The sequence below is a fragment of the Podarcis vaucheri genome (assembly GCF_965113315.1).
Source record: "Podarcis vaucheri genome assembly, chromosome: 7".
Taxonomy (NCBI): domain Eukaryota; kingdom Metazoa; phylum Chordata; class Lepidosauria; order Squamata; family Lacertidae; genus Podarcis; species Podarcis vaucheri.
The window spans coordinates 74,122,626-74,143,563 of record NC_138765.1 but is presented as its reverse complement, the minus strand read 5'-3'; the positions used below and the strand labels follow the sequence as shown (position 1 = coordinate 74,143,563).

The window sequence follows — 20,938 nt, the reverse complement described above, 5'->3', positions numbered from 1 at the left end:
TGATCATCCCCACTGCCCTAACAAGTCATTCTAAAAAGCACGTCCTGGAGATGTGTTGTGTCGCTAGTCTTATTCAGAGGAATCTTTAAGCTCTGTTCAATCTCCTGTTAATAGCAGTCAATCCTAGATCAAGACTCCTTATATAAATGCTTTCCCTAGTTCAGATCCTTGATCTGGCTAAAAGCAGAGTACCAAAAGGTCAAACCAAAATAGACTGTTAAAATGTTAAACATTGTACATATAGTTTAACTATTTTAAAGATCTGCATTGCATTTGGTTTGGGAAATAACCCCACATTGCTTCCAATAAAAATTACTCTAAAATAATCGGAAGAGGCACCTTTCATAAGTCTCTTGCTGGGGGGGGGGAATCTTTTTTTGAGGACAACTATTTTCTTTCGGACTGAGGTCAGATTAGGGCATATTCTCAGTTGTTTATTTGATCTGGTCAGTTTCAGAGCAGTTGTATTATTATTGTATTATTATGCACAAAGCAATGAACAAAGCTAAGAATGACATCAAAAGCACCATAAAAATCTCATTACGACTATAAAGTCTTTCTCCATCTTATTGAATTTTTAGGTTCAGCATGAAGATGCATCTTTTTAATCAGGCCTTTGGGAAAGTATAATGCTGTATTTGTGATTAGAATTTTTGCTGTGGTTTTGTGCTTAAATTGTTAGACTGATTATTTTAGCATCTTAATGGTTCCTTAGGTTTTTATGGGATGTGGGTGGTGCTGTGGTCTAAATCACTAAGCCTCTTGGGCTTGCCGATTGGAAGGTTGGTGATTCGAATCTGTGTGATGGGGTGAGCTCCTGTTGCTCTGTCCCAGCTTCTGCCAACCTAAAAGTTCGAAAGCATACCAGTGCAAGTAGATAAATAGGTACCGCTGCGGTGGAAAGGTAAATGGTGTTTCCGTATGCTCTGGCTTCTGTCACGATATTCAGTTGCGGCAGAAGCGGTTTAGTAATGCTGGCCACATGACCCAGAAAGCTGTCTGTGGACAAACGCCGGCTCCCTCAGCCTGAAGTGAGATGAGCGCCACACCCCATTTGACTGGGGTCAAAGGTCCAGTCACCTTTGACTGGACTTAACCATCCAGAGGTCTATTACCTTTAGCCTTTTACCTAGGTTTTTATATTTCCTTAGTTTTATTTATTTAATTGCACATACTTTAAACCACTTTGGCGAAGGGCAGTTTGAAATCAAATCAAATTAACAGCAACATTTATGCCAAAACAGAGCACTAAACAGCTTGTTTTAAACAGGAGTTTTTCAAAAAGCCTTAAAAGCTAGAACAGGCTAGCTAGAACAGGAGTTTTTCAAAAAGCCTTAAAAACTAGAACAGGCATAGGCAAACTCGGCCCTCCAGATGTTTTGGGACTACAACTCCCATCATCCCTAGTTAACAGGACCAGTGGTCAGGAATGATGGGAATTGTAGACTCAAAACATCTGGAGGGCAGAGTTTGAATATGCCTGAGCTAGAAGGAAGTCTGATAGATCTTCTCAGGGAGGGCATTCCAGAGTTTGGGCACCACCACTGAAAAGGCACCATCCCTTCTAAGAATGAGTCCTTTGGTGATGGATCTTTGAGGGTTATGTTTAGAGTTTGGGAATGTTCATATCAGAGAAGTGGTCTTAGAGGTAAACCAGTCCTAGGCTGTTTAGCACAGGGAAAAACAGGTAAACAATGGTACTGGTACATTACTGGAGTTATATGATCTAATTGCTGAACAGTTCTTCCAGGCAGCCTAGTCTTCTATCTCCACCACATGCTTTTTGTATCATATAGCCATCAGAGGAAAAAGCAACTGCACCTAGGAATCCTTCGATTGTTCGTTGATACAGCTCCATCTAAGAGTTGCTGCCATGTATATGAAACTAAATTATCCCTTATTTGTATGAAACTAATTATATTTTGTAAGCTACCTTGGGAGGGCATTACCCTGAAGAGCAACATATAAGTTCCAAGAATATACAATCAAAACCGAACAGGACTGCTGAGTTTCAATCTTTCTCCCAATAATTCAACCCTACTTTTACCAACCAATGCCTCTAGAAGCTGAAAGGTCATTCTACCAGGGGAATGGCCATTTCTAGCCTTTATCGTAGGTTTGTCAGTAGAGGAGCTGTGCAAAGCTTCAATGTAGTCCACACCACCTATGTTTCTGAAATACTGTTGTCTAGAACCTCCCAAGGGTGCAACACTTTCTTCCCAGGTATGTCAGCTCACTAATCTATCATACATAGGAGACTGCAAAAAGGTCACGAAGAAGACTGGTAGGTTACTTATCTGTCAGTGATGTTCTTCAAGTGGTCACCTCTGCAATCACACAACATTGCCCTCCTTTCCATTGTGTGTGTTGTCCTGTGCACCGGGGAAGTTGCAGTCACTGAGAAGGAATGTGCACACCCCCTGCCTTCACTGGGATTTCCCTTTTGGGGAATGGAGGAGGCAATGCCTGCTTCCTGACTAAAGCGCTAAAATGTTCTTTTGAAGCACAGGTCTTGTGCACATAGCAGTACAAAGTGCTACTCACTTTAAATACAAGCAACAGTGCTGCTGATGAGACCTCTGTGAGCAAGCTGATACTGGAGAAGAATGATTCACACTCACCTAAGACAAGTGTTGAAAATGAAAGGATATTTTTATTTATTTAAGTATGATTGAGCAGGAGCAGTATTAAGCAATTTTTATGGTATGTTAAGCTGCCAATGTTTGTTTGTTCAAAAGGTTATGTGGTGTCTTACCTGCTTGCCTCTCCTTATAGGAGCTCAAGCCAGTTATTGATGGAATGGATGGAATTAAAATCTCTCAGGGGCTTGGTCTACAGGACTTTGATCTAATCAGAGTTATTGGACGAGGAAGCTATGCCAAAGTTCTATTAGTGCGGTTAAAAAAAAATGATCAAATTTATGCGATGAAAGTAGTGAAGAAAGAATTAGTCCACGATGATGAGGTAAGAGCTTAATTCAGCACATTACATGAAATCACAGAAGCATAGCGAAGAGAATTAATTATAAGGGGAAAATGTATGGTTGATTTGATCATAAATTTCAGCCCTCCTTAGCCGATGAACACTTAACAATTGTTGCCATTTTGGTTAGACACAGTAGGCAAGATGACTTTGGGACAAAATCTATGGGAGACCTATTATGATATCACCCTTAAAAAACCAAAACCCTTCTTCCACAGAATTTGCATGTGGCAATTTCTTAAATGTATTTACTGCTTTTCATCGAAGGATCACAGGGCAGTTTACAATATACAATTGATGTTGTCAGAGAGGGTATTGCATCACATGTCATTTGGCCCTTTATTGGCTCTGAAGGTGAGCAGACCTAGGCTCAGCCAATTACGAAAGGCTACTGGTAATCCCTTGTATACTCCTGAGCTTCTAGGGAATATGCTGGCAAAGCGGTAAGAAGCAGGAGTGAACTCACCACTCACCAACTCATGAGCACAAGATTCAATCCTCCTCTCTGCAGGGGTCTGCTTCTCCAGCATGAAACAGGACTCAGGCTATTGAACCCTGTCCACCAGCTGATGTTTCCCAGTGATGTCATCTGATTGACAGGTGGACTTGGTTTGGGGGAAATGGCCCTGCTGGCCAAGTTATACCCCGTGGCAGGCTGAGACCGGCCCACAGGCCAGAGGTTCCCCACCTGTGATTTAAATGCACAGTTTTTCCCACAGATGAGAAATGGAGATAACCCCAGCTGCACAGAAAATTACTAGATTTTTAGGTTTGCAAATACGTACATATGTACATAATTTTATTTGTATGCCATCTTGCTTCCCAAGAAAGATAGATGTCAGCAAAAAAGCAAAACCTTTCCATAGCCAAAACCATGCTCGAGGCAACTTACAATATGCAAAATACCATATAATTACAAACAAAGCAAACGTAGTCATTAGCAATAAATAAACATCAGAAAGTACACAATGCATTGAACAGTTTCCACATAAATAATATCAAAAATAAAAATACAAAACATTCATATCAATAGCTGCTACAAAAAAAATGATAATAGCAACCCCCCCCCCCATACCCGAGTCCAAGAGTCTGTTCAACAGCCTCAGCTTCTGCAGCTGGAGTCAATCAAGGCCAGGTAGAAAAGGGCCTGCGATGCAGGGAGCAGGTCTTCCAGGACTCACAACCAAGAAGTTTATTTTTAAAAAACACAGATAACTTGAATCAGGATTTGGTCAAAGTTATATGAAAGGGAGCATCCCCAAGTTCATTTTAACCAGAGTTAACAATTTTATAGAATGATTCATTCAAGGGTAAGGTGTGTGAGGATGGGAGAGAATGTGTTTTTTCTTTCTCACACACTCACCCGAACCTTAATTTTCTGATTTTTAGTGCTTCTGGAACTTTTATATTTTGCACATACAGGCAGGAAAATGTTGAATGGGTCAGGACATCAGTTTAAAGCAAATGCTTTAGTAGTGATATAAATATATGCAAGAAGACTATAAATGTGTTTGACTGAACTTCTTGGTGTTGTCCACAGCCTGTTGTATAGCTGCCATTGTAATGATCTAATTACTCTGTTTCAGGATATTGATTGGGTGCAGACAGAAAAACATGTGTTTGAACAGGCATCCAGTAATCCGTTTTTAGTTGGCTTGCATTCCTGCTTTCAAACAACAAGTCGGTAAGTGAGCAAATCCTTATCTTTTTACAAAATTTAAGATAACTACTTTCAAGAACCTTGATGGACACGGCAATCTCTGCATATCTGTGCTAGAGCTTTGCTACCAGAGTGAACTGAAGTGAGACTTATATGCTGTACAGTGGAACCTCGTGTTGTGGATGTAATCCATCCTGGAGGCACGTCCGCAACTTGAAGCATTTGCATCCAGAAGCGCTGCGTCTGCGCATGCGTGAACGGTGAAACCCGGAAGTAACCGTTCCGGTACTTCCAGGTTGCCGCAGGACGCAACTTGAAAAGATGTAACCTGAAGCGGATGCAACATGAGGTATGACTGTAGTCTTCTTGACTCCAGGAGAGTGAATGGCTTGCTGCCATTGATTAATTCTCTCTGGCCCTTGTTACCATTCTTGCTCAAAGTTTACATCTCTCTAACATGTCTGAAATGTACTTTTCTGTGTTTGTTGTTATTATTAAATTTATATACCACCCTTCATCCAAAGATCACATGGCACTATTCAACATAAAAACACAAATGACATGATGTAATTGGGGAAAGCAATAAGTCTTTTCAAGAATTATTCTAGTGCTAGGCAATCCTCATTGCTCTTTGTCCTGGTCCATTGCACCAGAAAGCAGGGTTCTGTTGGTTTAACAGAGCTGACTTAGACACTAGCATGCTTTATTAAACACACATGAGCAAAGCATGCATAACATTAGACACTTTGGCATAGGAAGTAGAGTGTCCTTGTTAAGATACCAGGATGGAAGAACAGAAATGGAAAAAAGTGAAATAAAAGGCAAATTACAAGATAAGCTATTAAAGTGTGGTGTAGTGGTTAAGAGCGGTGGACTCGTAATCTGGTGAACCGGATTCGCTTCCCCTCTCCTCCACATGCAGCTGCTGGGTGACCTTTGGATAGTCACACTTCTCTGAAGTCTCTCAGCCTCACTCACCTCACAGAGTGTTTGTTGTGGGGGAGGAAGGGAAATGAGATTGTTAGCCACTTTAAGATTCCTTCGGGTAGTGATAAAGCAGGATATCAAATCCAAACTTTTTTTCTTCCAGAAGGGAGGGAATTTTATAAAATAAAAAACATGAGGTGTAGTGGGCCATTAACAGCAGTACAGTATAGTAAACACTGCTTTATATGTCAACAGAAGTCTCTTAAACGGTTTACAAATCCCAGCGAAAAATCAACATGAGAAATAAAATGCAAATTCCTCACTCAAAAATGAACAATGCTACTTCATTTTAATGATGCTTCTACATTTGGAGGGAAATGGTGTGTGTGAGTAGTAGTGGAGGCTGGAAAGTGTGTTTGTGTATGACTGAGAGAAAGCGCAATAATATATCTGTCAGAAGATAGTGCAGGATACTGTCATCTACCTATCCTCATTGTGATCTGTCCAAAAAGAGAGAGCGAGAGCGCAAGGGTTGTCATCAGAGTGAATCCAAAAGAAGATAGAGCAGGCATGCATCAGTCACAGAAGAATTTACTGGGCAGGGAGCGGTAGATGGGGGGATGCACAGAGAGGCACTAAAAGCTGGGAGTTCAAAGAGTCAGTCAGGCTCAGTGCATGCCAGCAAAACTGCTCTCCTGAAATCACACTGAGTTCTAGGCTTCAAGATCATTTGTAGTCTTAGGGCAGATCCACACCATACATTTAAAAGCATATCCAATGCACATTTAAAGAACACGACTCTCCGCAAAGTATCCTGGGAACTCTTCTTTCCCCTTCACAGAACTACAAGTCCCGACATCCTTAACAAAACTGCAGTTCCTAGTATTATACTGGGGAGAATTCATTTGCTTTAAATGTGTGTTGGATGTACTTTAAACATATGGTGTAGATATGCCCTTAGAAAGGTAAGAACTAACAGAAGATCATGGTGTGGTAAAAACTAGCTACATGATTCCTCTGTTGACCCCAAATGAAGATTTTAAGATGCAGTGTACATATTTAACATGCTTTTGAACAGGATATAAATTTGGACGATTAAAAGGCCCTTCTTAATTAATCCTCTTCTAGAATGCGCCTTGGCATTTGTGTGGAGTTTTTATTTATTAATAGTGCCTTCTGTCCTTTCATTGGATGGCATCTTTATGCGTAGCACAGCTTGAAAAACAGTTTTGGGTTCTTTTGGGAACACACTTAATAAACTCTTAGCTGCCGTCAAAGTACTAATGGATTTTTTCTTGTCTGCATGAGCTGAAATACTACTTCAGGTTTTTTACCACTTCAGCTTTTAATAGTCACACAAAACTTATTGTCAGGTTCAGGGGTTGAGACTCATCCCATAAGACTTTGCAGTGGTGTCCAAACTTTTTTCAAAGAGGGCCAGATTTGATGAAGTGAAGGGCCGTGAGGGCTGACCAAAGGGCCAACCAAAGTTGTTGACCTTTTCTTAGGGTTGAAATTGTTCAGTTGTGTTTTTTTAGGATTGAAGTTGTTGAGGTTTTTTTAGGATTTTACCCCAGGAAATAAACTGCCACAGGGGCTGGATTAAACCAACCGGTGGGCTGGATTAGGCCCCCGAAACGAACTTTGGACATGCCTGCTTTAGGGAATCTGAGATATTCTTGGACATTTTGGGGGATTTTCTAGTTCGTATGCCTGGCACTTCTATTGATGCCCTGGTCTCATTGTAGAATAGTTTCCTTGTGATCATAAGGTATTGATGGTGTTCTTTGTTATGCCTGTTTACAAATAAATAATGTGAGCAGAGGAGAGCAGGCAGGCAACCAAATGGGCTAGTCTTCAAAGATCAGTCACCCAAGAACTCACCTGCTTGAAGCTGGCTGTTAAAAGGCAGCCTTGAAGAACTGCAAGGATGTGCTTCTTGCCAGCTAGCTGTAAAATGTAGCCTTTGGCCATAATTAAACCGCAGAGCTGTTTCAGTTCCTGTCCCTCCCTGCCCAAGTTTGATACAGATCCCAGCTATCATAGACCCCTAATCAATCACCTTCAGTAATCAAATGATACTAAAGCTGAAAGGTGAAGGGCCATTTTGCTGAACCGCATAGCATACTTACAGCAATATTTTAAAAGCTTTCATAGGTTGCCATGGTTGTAGAAGTACTTGATAGGGTATTGTCTTGAGAATATGTGGAAGTTCTGTGTGGCTGTCTAGACAGAGATTGTGTTCAAATTGGATGTACAGGGCATAACAAAAATATAATTCACAGCTGGAGGTGTTCACACATTACAGATGCATCTCACTATTTATTGGCCTACACAAATCTGGAGTGGAGTCGCTAAGATGGTTGGATGGTGCCTTATATGTCTCCTTCTGACAACTCCTGCAGCCAAGCTAGTTCCAAATGTATTCCTCTGCTTTCCTTTGCACCACATCAGCAAGGCTGAGAGGGGGATCTGGTTGTCTGAGCACTGAATTCTGACTTTCAGTGCTCCAAAAATTGAGCAGGATAAAATAATTGCAATGTCCTGTGGCTTAAATTCCATCAACAGCACCTGCCCAAAAAACCCTCAATTGAGGACACCATACCCAACTTAAAATAAAAGAAAGTTGACCACCTGCCTCTCCAGATGTGAAAGTCTGAATGTCACAGTTCTGAAGTCAGTGTGTTTATGTGTCCATGAAAATGAAGCATTTTGGAGTGGATGGTTTTGGGATTTGTCCCATTTCTACTTGTACACTGATTACAAAAGACAGCAAGGAGATTTTACACGAGAACAAGTACAGCCCACCCTTCTGTGAGGAGAGGCCATCATTCATTCATTCATTCATTCATTCGTTTGTTTGTTTATTTACTTCTGTAAACGTATATCCTGCCCTTCCTCCTAAAGGGATCTCAAGGTGGCTAACAGATACATATTTCTGACAATGCAGAAATACCAATAAAAGCTTACAAAACAACCGAAGTAAAATAGCAAAATCAGTGGAAAGATTCTTAAACTCCAAAGTCTTGGCACAATAATGAAAGCCCAGGAGGATATGCTCTCTCATCAAGATCAAACCATCCTACCTGCCTTTTATCAGTTTTCCTATCTTCCATACTTTCTGGACTTAAAAACAGTATCCTGTCCCCAGGTCTGGATTTATTGATCATAAATGAGTGTAAGGGACAGCTCATTTGCCATCAACATTACAAGCTGAAGTCTTGATGTGACCCAAAATAAAATGAGTGTATTCCTTTTTATGCCATAATATGTCTTAAACAGGAGACAATGTTTTTCAATAGTAAGACACTAAATAGACTAACAGCATACTGTTGGAGTGTGTTCCACAAAAGTGAAATAAGAGGGTTGGTGAACCGATAATTGTCTTCTGGAATTAGAATGTTACATGACTGCTTAATGCTGATTGGCTTGTGTGGGCAATTTCCTCAAGCCAGATAATCAGAACTTGCATGTTATACTTTCAGGTTGTTTCTTGTTATAGAGTACGTGAATGGGGGCGACCTCATGTTTCATATGCAACGGCAAAGAAAACTCCCTGAAGAACATGCAAGGTATTTTAAGTGGCAGCTAAAAATGCATTGTTCTCTTTTTGCAGATGCCAACAACTTGTTTAAATCAGCTTAGTTCCACTGAAGTTGTAAGTGTATAGTTAATGCTTTTGGCAATGTATGGGTTGCCTTAAAGAGTTTTACTTGGCAGGCAAAACGTTGATCTCCCAATTCTAGAGTCTGGGTGCAATCCCTTGGCTCCTCTTACCTGAACTTCTGTGAGAACTTCTGTGAGATTTCTTATGCTCTCTTGTTGCCTGTTTGTTACATTGACCTTTATTCTATCTAAATGTGGCAAGGTTGGTGCCACAAGCACATATGGAACCAATTTTGCTGTGGAGGCTGGTCCATTAGGACAAATGAGGCACTGCCCCACCAAGCTCATTCTGCCCTCAGTCAGCCCCAGCCTGCTTGCCTTTTGTCCTGGAAGAGCTCAGCAGGCTGAAGGAGGATGGGGACAAAACTAGAATTAGTTTGGGCAGGGCACACCTTTATCAGCACAACCAGACGCCTTCATCTGCCCAGCTGCAACAAAATATGTCTTTCCTGTATTGGTCTCTATAGCCACAGCAGGCACTGTAACTCCAGTGATTTGACTTCACCCCCGAAGGGGCACTCTTCCATTGTCTCCTGAGACAGACGGATGCCAGCATGTCACTGGCTCTGGCTTCACCTACTGCTCTGGCTCACCTTCTACCACCCAATAATTCTCAATGGATGACAGCCACCACTGATATAAGAGTTATCAAAAGAGCATGGCATCCTGTTTGGGGTTTGATTTAAAGTGAGATACTGGTTTAAACACATAGCATGTGAGCTTCTGAATCAAAACAAGATTAGTGTAGATGCTCCTCACATTCGGACTGGGGAGTGTATTTTTAAAAAAAATGCATTTTATTATCACTGCTCTTAAAAGTTACTGTTTCATTTAAGGTTCTATGCTGCTGAAATCTGTATTGCTCTCAACTTCCTACATGAGAGAGGCATAATCTACAGAGATTTAAAATTAGACAATGTTCTCCTGGATGCAGAGGGTCATATCAAGTTAACAGACTACGGTATGTGCAAGGTAAGTTTACTCTTCAAGCCTTTGGGCTTTTTTCATCATAGTGTGCTTTTTTAAAAAGCAGAATTGATTATACTGGGAGGAATTTGAGAAATGTTCTCGCACTTTTTTTACATTGAAGTAACTATCAGGCACATTACTGGTCTTTGCAGAAGACTTTCCCTGTGTCTTTGTACTTCCTTCTAGCTGCAGTGTAGTTCCACTTCTGGGAAGGGTGCATACATAGGCCAGTCCCAGCCTTTCCCACAGCCCCTTAGAAGCATGAGGTATGCCTTATTATTTCCTGCTGTACCTCTATCAAGCAACACACCCTCCCTCAATTTACTCTATTTAGGCTGCCTCCATAGCGCATCAGGAAGCCACTGTGTAGATGTTCTCCCATCCCTTAGCATGAGAATGGAAGGCAAAAGAAAAAATAGCCGAAAATACTAAAGGTAAACAAGAACTGTGCATGGTGTAGATAAAATGGAGAAGTTTCTCAGACACATAATACTAGAACTCAGGATCATCTATTGAGACTGATTAGCAGAATATTGTGGATAGTTAGAAAATAGTAGTACATTACATAGTACATAATGCAATAGGGGAAAATTAAAACTTCTAGTTTAGAAGACTTTAAAAGGGATTAGAGGAGATGTCTACCAATGGCTACTAGTTGTGATGGCTGTGTGGAACTGCCATTCACCTGCATGGAATTCTGTGCACTCACCTATTGCTACCAGGCTAGTGCTTAAATAACAATGCTATATAAATAGTTTTTTCAAGCTTCAGTTGCATTAAGTGGTATGTGTGAAATGCTTTTACTTACTTTGCCAAACCTTTATTAGGCACTACAAGTATAGGCCAATAATAAAATATCCATATACAGTGGTACCTTACAGACGCTTCAAGTTACAGACGCTTCAGGTTACAGACTCCACTAACCAGAAATAGTACCTCGGGTTAAGAACTTTGCTTCAGGATGAGAACAGAAATCGTGCAGCGGCGGCGCAGCGGCAGTGGGAGGCCCCATTAGCTAAAGTGGGACCTCAGGTTAAGAACAGTTTCAGGTTAAGAACGGACCTCCGGAATGAATTAAGTTCTTAACCCGAGGTACCACTGTATAAAGTTTTAAAATACATACAAATAAACAGTCATGTAAAATATATAATTTGCGAAATGCTGAATTTTTCAGGTTTTGTGGCGGAGTCCTGAGAGTGTGGCATCTCCTGCTCCTGACTAAATGGAGATTTCGGAAGGTCATGTTTCTTTCGTACATAAACTGTTGTGTTTTATTTCTGCAGGAAGGATTGGGCCCTGGTGACACTACAAGCACTTTCTGTGGAACACCAAATTACATTGCACCAGAGATTCTACGAGGAGAAGAGTACGGTGAGTTGTTATGCAGTGTGTATAATGATTTAATTGCTGCAAGTCATTAAAGTTCTAATTTCAAGAAGCTATTGATGTGCTGCTTATTTATTTATTTATGTGTATGTATTTTCCCTAATAACTAGATGCCAGGGTAATAGCAGGGTTTGTATGTTACTTACTTTTTTGTATGAAGGAAATTGTTGAGTTCTTTTTAAAATGTGCATTGTTCAGAAGAATTGTAAGACTGGCTCAGTACTCTGTGCCTGGAGACCAGGTAGCAAAACTCAAATGAAGTTTAAAAAAGAAGAAGTTTGCCGTCATCCTCTGTGGTTTAAGATGTAATGGCATGTAAGCTAACAAAGAGCAAAATTTACAGCAGCACAGAACAGCTAAAGGTCGAGTGATGTTTTCCTTCCTGCCGCATTGCTGTTCTGTGCTGCTGTAAATTTTGCACTTCGTTAGTTTTGTGATTTTATTTTATGATTTTAATACAATATATTAATGTAGCGTTGTATCCAGTTTTAATCATACTCAGAGTAAACCCATAGAAGGTAATGTACATGACTAACTTAAATCCATTAATTTCAGTGCTCTGAGTAGGACTAACTTTGGATACAACACATAATATATATTTAGTGAGGAATGTAAGTATAAATAACAAAGACAATATTCACTTTTTTGCTGTTTGTGTTTGGCTTTATTTTCACAGAGGGCACAAAGTGCTCAGTGATTTCTAAATCACACAACAGAAATGAGTACAAACAAGGATATGAAATGATGCTTGAATGTATGTGCTGCTTGAACGTATGCATCTCAAATATTTTTACAGGGTTCAGTGTGGATTGGTGGGCACTTGGTGTCCTAATGTTTGAAATGATGGCAGGAAGATCTCCCTTTGATATTATTACAGACAATCCAGATATGAACACTGAAGATTACCTCTTCCAAGGTATTGCTGTTTAATTTTGTATGTATGTATTTCTTGGATTTATATCACATGCTAAAAGTCAGTGGCTCTCCAGGATATTGTACGTCACCAACTACCTGAACCATGGTTGCTTCTTGGGCAGGCTTCCTCAACCTTGGCCCTCCAGATGTTTTTGGCCTACAACTCACATGATCCTTAGCTAGCAGGAGCAGTGGTCAGGGATGATGGGAATTGTAGTCTCAAAGCATCTGGAGGGCCGAGGTTGAGGAAGCCTGTTCTTGGGCATTCTTGGGCATGAAATAGCACTTTCAGTTTTATAAGTGGCCTGTATAAGCTAGTGGGATTTGCCAGTCAAGACAATTTAATAATTCTGTGTACTTACTAATTAGAGGGGTTTATCTACTGTTGTCCCATTTGTATGGAACATCTGTTTAGACTTTGATCTTCTCTTAAAGTGCTCCCCAAATCCCCTCACCAATAGAGGACACCCCTTCCCCAAGTTCTCTGGCAATTACAAAGGTTGTTAAAGGAGGAGAACTGTCTGTCTGGATTTGCAGAAGGCATAAATGGTACCACATCTGCAAAGTCTTTGCTGGAACTTAAACAATCCAGGCTTCTGTCATACAGAGAACTTGGGAAATGGTATTGACTACTTGCAAATCCCCATCCACACCTCCACAAACTGAAGAGGCAAAAGACTTGTACCATTTATTGCCTTCTAGAAAGCCCCACAAGAGGTGAAACAATATTCTGTCCCATCGCATAATCCTCTGGTACATGTAGAGGAGAGGGAGAATATCTTATTTTAATCCACTTTCTCCATACCATGCATGAAGTTATACACCTTGATCATGCCCACCCTTAACTTTTTTTAGAAAACCAGAAAGCCCCAAATGTTGCAACATATCTTCATAGGGAAGTGGTTTCAGCCTCTTAATTGTTTTAGTTGTCCTTTCCTGAACCTTTTCAGTCTTTACAATATTATTTCTGAGGTGTGCCAACCAGAACTGTACACAGGTGTGGTTGTACCATGTTTTGTATAACAGCATTATGAAACTGGCAGTTTTATTTTCAATCCCTAATGATCCTTGACATGGAATTCACCTTTTTCACAGCTGCTGCACACTGGGTCAATATTTGTGTTAACGAATATACTTTGTCTCTAAATTTCACAAAACAGAATCACAAACTTTCAAAACCATGCCCACTTACTGTAATCTTCTATTTGCTTCACTCCAATTTCTGCTTTCCTGTTAGAGGCAAGCTTTCCTCTTATTGTTGAATAATCTGCTCATTCCTGGACTGTTTAACAAGAATTGTGGTACTGTGTCAGAGAATAAAAGCTCTCTCTTTTTAATTAAAAAATCTCCTTTTAACAGTTATCCTTGAAAAACCAATCCGAATTCCAAGATTCCTTTCTGTGAAGGCATCCCATGTCCTGAAAGGATTTTTAAATAAGGTAAATTCTGCACACCTGATCTTTTGTTCTGTTCTTGTTTGTTCAAAACCTCTTATTTGACTGATTTCTCTCTGCTTCCTCTATTAGCCCCGGAACAGCCATTCTTCTCTGGTTGGCATGGAATATATCTACGTGATGGATTGTGTTCAATAGTTTGCTTAAGGCAAGGCATGTGACTAACTGAACTGTTGGAGGTCTCTCTTTTCCTTAGTCTTCTCCTTCAGTTCAGCTCTTGCCTGAAGCAGATGTTGTCATCCTCTCCCTCCTTTTCAGCTTTGTGCTCAGGTTCCTGTGAACTTCATCTTCCATCTTTTCCTGTATTTCACTGCTTCCTTTTCTTCAGCCCCTTTTCCCTGTTTGTTCAGCTCCATAAAAAAAGAAGCAGCATTCCTTGTACTGGCCTTTTCTTCTTCTTTCTCACTGGGAGTTTCTGAGCCACTTTTCAAAGGCAGCCCCATGTAGCATGTGTTACAGTAATACAAACGGCATGTAACTGTGGCCAAATAAGACACCTCAAGGAATGGGCGCAGCTGGTGGACTAGTTTTAGCTGTGCAAATGCACTCCTGGCCACCGCAGAGACCTGGTGACACCAAACCCCAACACTCTGTGCAAGTGTCTTCATGTAAATATTAAATAGCATGGGGAACAGAACAGAACCTTGAGGGACCTTGGAGGCCAATGGCCAAGGCATCAAACAGAATTCTCCCAGCACCACCTTCTGAGTACAACTATCCATGAATGAACGGAGCCACAGAGCTTTATCAAAATTGTATTAATCTCACAGATTTATTACTGGTGCCTCTCTTGACATGGTGCTACTCATTGGCCATTATTTTTCTGCCAGTGCGAAGACTAGAAGAACAAGCAATAAGCTGGCCTTTGTTTCCACTTCAAGGCAAACTTTTTTTGGCATAGAAGAACTAATAGACCTTTTTGTCAATTTTAAAAGCCTTTTTCCTCCATTCATCCTCAAAGACTTTCCTATCGCTCCAGGGATTACAGATCCAACAAACCGGTCTGGACCAGAATCCAGTTCTCAAGGCACAAGCCATTTTCTTGCTTCAAGACCAGAAACATCAGCCAATCCAAGTCTTGCAAACGACTTCTGATCCCCAGATTTTTATTCAGATGGCTGTCTCTGCTCTTCTTACATCGCCCTTTTAACTCTTTAGTTTGGTCTGTTTTTTACACTTGTAAAGAATTGGAGCTTCCCTCCCACTGGACAGGAGGTGGCCAGTCATGTTCTCCATTGTTTTCCTTCTGGAGTAATTTTGGGATTTTCTTGTTCAGTCTGCGCTCTCTCACAGGGTCTGGCCTTTTGTAGCTTGGCTATGGACAGAACTGGAAGTAGATCTATCTATCTATCTATCATCTATCTATATCTATCTATCTCCATCCAACAGTTCAGCTAGTCACATGCCCTTGCCTTAAGCAAATCATAGAATACAACCCATCACGTAGCTGTATCCCTACGCCAACCTAGAAGGTTCATTCATGGTAAGTGACCAGTGTGTCTTTCCCTCTCATAATTATAATTGTTTTGAGCATTTTAAATGTTGTTTTTTAACAGGAAGCTGTTTTTAGTGTCACAATTATGGGCATTGTGCGAATGGATGTGATTTTCTCCAAATTTCACAAAGTAGAATCCTAAATAAAATGAGAGTAGTAAAATATAATGTCTAAAATTACTGAGCAGGTCTTATAAGTCCTTATCAGTAAGCATGCGATTCAGTAGGCAGTTAGATACGGTGTGTGACCCTAAGCCTGCTGATCCACAAGCAGTTCTCAATAAATTCAGTGGGACTTTCTAAGCATGATTAGGGTTGTACCCATAGCTAATTTAATGAAAAAGATACATTTACTTAGGTAATTCTAGCAGTTTTCTTTGAAAAGAGTAGGTGATAAAATAAGACCAAAGTTTTCTTAATCATAAATGGTACCAAAAGAGCTTCTCTCCCAATACAAATAGCAGCTTTGGAGGGGTGAATTTCATAAGAACTGCAGCCTGTCTGTGTTGGGGGAATAAACTCCTTTCACTATGGCCCTAATGCTGAGTGGGCCCTCTAGTGCAGATGTGGGGAACCTGTGGCCCTCCAGATGTTAATGAACTACAACTCCCATAAGCCCCTGCAGGCATGACCAATGGCCAGAGATAATGGGAATTGTAGTTCAGCAACATCTGGAGGGCCAAACATTTTCTACACCTGCTCTAGTGGTTGTTAGTTGTGATTTTTTTTAATGCTAATTATATTTCACAGCAGTTGTAGTTTGGCTCTACATAATTGTGCTTCTTGTACTTGTAGCTGTTGTTTATATCATGGACAAAATTAATTTTGTTCTTTCCTCTAGGATCCCAAAGAGAGGCTTGGCTGCCAACCACAAACTGGATTTTCTGATATCAAGTCTCATACATTCTTTCGCAGCATAGACTGGGATCTGGTAAAGTTCAATTTCATATGTAACCCATTGTGCTGGTTCTTAGTTTAAAGTATTGATGCAAGCCAATATCACACTTAGCAAGTATTCTGTCAAAAATCTACAAGAAAATACAAACAAAAATCTACAAGACTCAAGGCAGGGTGCAGACGAAAATGTCTTACAAACTTTAGAAGGAGCGGTTTGTAATGTTCTGACAGCTACCCCATTCTACTGTTAAACTGCTTAGGAAATTTAAATAAAAGGTATGGAATAGTTAAACTTAACTTGATATAAACAGATGGACTCTAGGCTCTAGGATACCAAACGTTATGTTAGCTGTTGGAATATCTTAGCAAAAATTAATTCCAGGTGGGTAGTACAAATTTATTACGGTACAAGCCTTCATTGGCTTGAGTCCACTTCATCAGGTACACTTCAAATACAGCAGAAGCAGCATTTGGGTGAGAGATGGTTTGTAATGGGAACCAATTTAGAGCAGAGAAGCACACAGACTTCACCACATCCAGCAGATGTCTTTCCCAGGACATAGCTTCCATATAGGCCTGCAGCAAACCTGGCCTGTTTTCCTAGCTTCCCCACAATGAAGAGGACCAGAGATGTGCATTATGAAAAAGAACAAACCCAAAGGGTTCTTAAGTTTCTGTCTCTTTCTCCGCATTTCAGCTGGAAAAGAAGCAGGCAACCCCTCCATTTCAGCCTCAGATCACAGACGATTATGGTCTGGATAACTTTGATACCCAGTTCACCAGCGAACCTGTGCAGCTAACTCCAGATGATGAGTATGTTCTAATGTTGTTAAGCATGCTTTATAAGAAATGTATATTATGCAGGTCTTTAGACGTTATCAGATCTGATTTTGTGCGGACTGAATAGCTACTAAACCTGGTTATGCTCCTCATCAAAATAAAAGAGTGATAGAAAGCTTTTGTTGCATTTACAGGTAGTCAAAAACTAAGAAACCAAGGTGATAGTGTAGGAGAGACAACAGGGCATGGGGCCAAGGGAAAGAGACTTCTGTTTTGGCAGCCATATACACTTCCATTAAAAAAAAAAAAATTAAGCAAATGTTAACTATGCAGAAAGGTAGCATATAATTTCCACATCTTGCATCACTTCATGTTCCCTGCTTTTCTAACATTGGGAATGAAAAATGTACGTTTCTATGTCTTTAGGCTGCCCTTATATGATTATTTTTTGCTAGGGATCAGGATCCAAAGGATTGTAAGTGTATTAGGGTTTTTCCTCCCTCCTGCTGCAACCCCTTGAGAGCCCCTAGAGGAACATCTGATGTCACATGAGGAGCTGCAGCTAGAAAACAAAGCAGGCAGTTTTCCTTTGTCACAAAGGCATGCACTTCAAGCTGTTGAGATTCCAGTCTGAGGTATCTCCACACTGATGAGATTTGTATCTGCACAGAACAACTTGGCACATTTGCAGATTTAGTCAGTAAACTGATGCTCACACCTCCGTCCTTGCAAGGGGAGGTGCTCATAGTGAAAGGTGTAGCATGTGTGCCTTTCCACTCACTCTTCTAACTATCACAGTAGCTTTGTAAAACACTCCACACTGAAGTGCTCACTGCAGTCTTTTAGTTAGATTTGTTTCTTCTGTTATTTTCCTTTCCTTTAGCCTCAAGTCCCAGGTTACTGCTATTGGTCTGTAAATGTTTAGCAGAAAGTTACAACTTGGGCAGCTGTGTGTCTGTAGAGTAGTAGCCAATCCTCAAGTACAGCCACTTTTGTGAATGGAAGCTCCCCATACGCTCTGTTTGGTGCCTCAAAACTGAAATCAAAGGCTTTGGCAGCAGATTTGGAAATGGTGTTTTGATCTGGGTCAGCAACTTCTGCCATTTGCTTTCTAGAGTTGCATGCTCTTGCAATGAACTGTTCATTAGCTAAAGTGGTGCTTCAGTTTCAGGTTAAGTACAGACCTCTGGAACGAATTAAGTACTTAACCTGAGGTACCACTGTAATTCGTTCCGGAGGTCCGTTCTTAACCTGAAACTGTTCTTAACCTGAAGCACCACTTTAGCTAATGGGGCCTCCTGCTGCCGCCGCGTCGCCAGAGCACGATTTCTGTTCTCATCCTGAAGCAAAGTTCTTAACCCGAGGTACTATTTCTGGGTTAGCAGAGTCTGTAACCTGAAGCGTATGCAACCTGAAGCGTATGTAACCCAAGGTACCACTGTACTTTGCAAAGGAGGAGGCAGATTCCAGAGCCGAATGTAAGACGTCATCTATGCAGTTACGCAACCTTCCTCCATTGCTAATACCTCTTTCATCTGGCAGTGGTTAGAATCGGAGTGGCAAACCTGTGCCGCTTCAGATGTTGACCTCCCAACTCCTGTCAGCCCCAGTACAGTGGTGCCCCACAAGACGAATGCCTCGCAAGACGGAAAACCCGCTAGACGAAAGGGTTTTCCGTTTTTGAGCTGCTTCGCAAGACGAATTTCCCTATGGGCTTGCTTCGCAAGACGAAAACGTCTTGCCAGTGTTCCGATTTTTCCCCGCTTCCCCCCCCTTTTCTAAGCCGCTAATAGCCTTTTAGCCGCTAAGCCGCTAAGCCTTTAATAGCCGCTAATCCGCTAAACTGCTAATAGCGCTAATCCGCTAATAGGGTTGCTTCGCAAGACGAAAAAACCGCTAGACGAAGAGACTCGCAGAACGGATTATTTTCGTCTTGTGAGGCACCACTGTATGGCCAATGCCCATTGTTAAGATTGCAGAAGGGAAGGACGTCTCTTGCAAAGACCTGTTTCTTGTTGTCTGATGTAGAGGTATATATCCTTTTAGAACATTCAAATTTCTTGCCAAGGCTTTACAAATTCGTTTAATAAAACTAAACGGGGAATGGGAAATCATTTATCCTGTTAAGGTCGGGAACTAGAAATGTAAACCACTATTATTAGCAGTATCCTTGTTATTAATATTTTTGTGTTTGTAGTCGTGGCTGCTCGCTAAACACAATAAATTGAACTGACTGACTCAGCTGGCTGACAGTATAGCCAATAGTCAGGGATGGTGGGAGCTTTAGTCCAGCAATACTGTATCTGGAGGGCCAAGGATGAGCCCACCCCTAGGTTAGAAGAAAGTGAGTGGGATGGTGCTTATCCTATTGCTTTATGCATTGCAGGGGGTTGGATTAGATGACCCTCGGGGTCCCTTCCAACTCTACAGTTTTATGGTATGTCCTTTTCTAGGAAGGATAAGCACCAGTTCTCCCTGCTACAGAAGTTCTAGAGACTTCTGTAATACCTCTGCACAAGTGCAGATCCCTTCTATATGGCTGCACTGATGACCATTCAGAGGTAGAATTGTGTGTCTTGCAAAACACCAAAATGGTTGCAAACAAGAGATAATTGTGTACGTGTGTGTGCTCCATTTTCAGAGATGTAATAAAAAGAATAGACCAGTCGGAGTTCGAAGGATTTGAATATATTAATCCATTGTTGCTGCAAACTGAGGAAACAGTATGAGAGAATGGCATCGACACAAAGGACAAATAATGTGAATGAACTTTGACATTTAATCCTTAACAACAGTATATGCATGCAAGGCTGGGGTAAACTGTAAGGTTTTGAGTGGAGACCAATGATGATAATTGCTGCTGAAAAATCAAAAAAACATGATTTTGGTAGGTGTCTTCCTCTATTTTTTTTGGAAAAAAGAAGTTTGGGGCACTGACAGAGCTGGCTTCACAAAGAAATCTGCATTTCGTGCCTGCTTCATCAAGGATCAATAGTTGTTTGCATCCTTGGAAGAGAGATTCCAAACCACTTTCAAAGCTGCACGCTTCTGATGGACATTTTCATGCAATGAGCTACTAGAACAGTGTAACATCCTGAAGAATAAAATTGTTAGTGGTGTTGAAGCTTACTTTAGATGCCTTTTTTCACAAGTGGTACCTATCTTAAATGTCTGTTTTATATATATATGTATTACATATATATATATATAATGTGGAATAAAAGGAGTTGTGTTTTATTAGCAATTAAAACAAGTTTGGGTACAGTATTAAGTGCCTAAATGGATAAACTGCATAAAAATATTCCGTATTTGGTACACTTGATAAACCCTGGTAAGTTCTGGTTAAAGAAAAAAGTAGTATTTTACACATGGAACATAACAACTAACAGCTGCTATCTAACATTAACTTATATCTTCATAGAACTTTTAGACGGGACTTGGATCTCAGCAATAACAATTCCAAATTAGAATTTATCAATTGAAATATCTAGATTATATTTAATGTGGGAGAAAACAAAATTTACCAAAATCTCATTAGAAAATTTAAATTTGCACATGGTGGATTTCTGAAAATACTTGAGCAGTGCCTACAATGTCTTGTGTTGTATACTAGATTTTTGAATAATATTTTTATCAATGCAATATTCAAAAGGAACAATGGAAGTGTAATAGATCATAGCCTTAAAGTTTTAAAGAAATAAATTATAGGATATCCATCAACATATTGCATTTTTTCTGATAAAGCACACCTCCTATTTAAAACTATCTGCTTTGAAATGTTCAGCATCTTGTCACTAAGCTCTACAGG

General features: G+C 40.5%; 1 protein-coding gene across 3 annotated transcripts in view; it reads left to right on the top strand.

Annotated features, from left to right (window-relative positions):
- Positions 1–20,465, top strand: part of PRKCZ (protein kinase C zeta) — a 96,425-nt gene extending 75,960 nt beyond the window's left edge. For all 3 annotated transcript variants that reach the window (XM_082230111.1, XM_082230112.1, XM_082230113.1), the window contains 10 exons: positions 2,776–2,964; positions 4,569–4,666; positions 9,055–9,141; positions 10,072–10,207; positions 11,488–11,575; positions 12,387–12,506; positions 13,865–13,944; positions 16,295–16,384; positions 17,048–17,163; positions 19,772–20,465. In XM_082230111.1, coding sequence (XP_082086237.1) covers positions 2,776–2,964; positions 4,569–4,666; positions 9,055–9,141; positions 10,072–10,207; positions 11,488–11,575; positions 12,387–12,506; positions 13,865–13,944; positions 16,295–16,384; positions 17,048–17,163; positions 19,772–19,859 — 1,092 coding nt within the window. In that variant the 3' untranslated portion in view covers positions 19,860–20,465. The remainder of the gene's footprint in view (positions 1–2,775; positions 2,965–4,568; positions 4,667–9,054; positions 9,142–10,071; positions 10,208–11,487; positions 11,576–12,386; positions 12,507–13,864; positions 13,945–16,294; positions 16,385–17,047; positions 17,164–19,771) is intronic.
- The last annotated feature ends 473 nt before the right edge of the window (positions 20,466–20,938 follow it).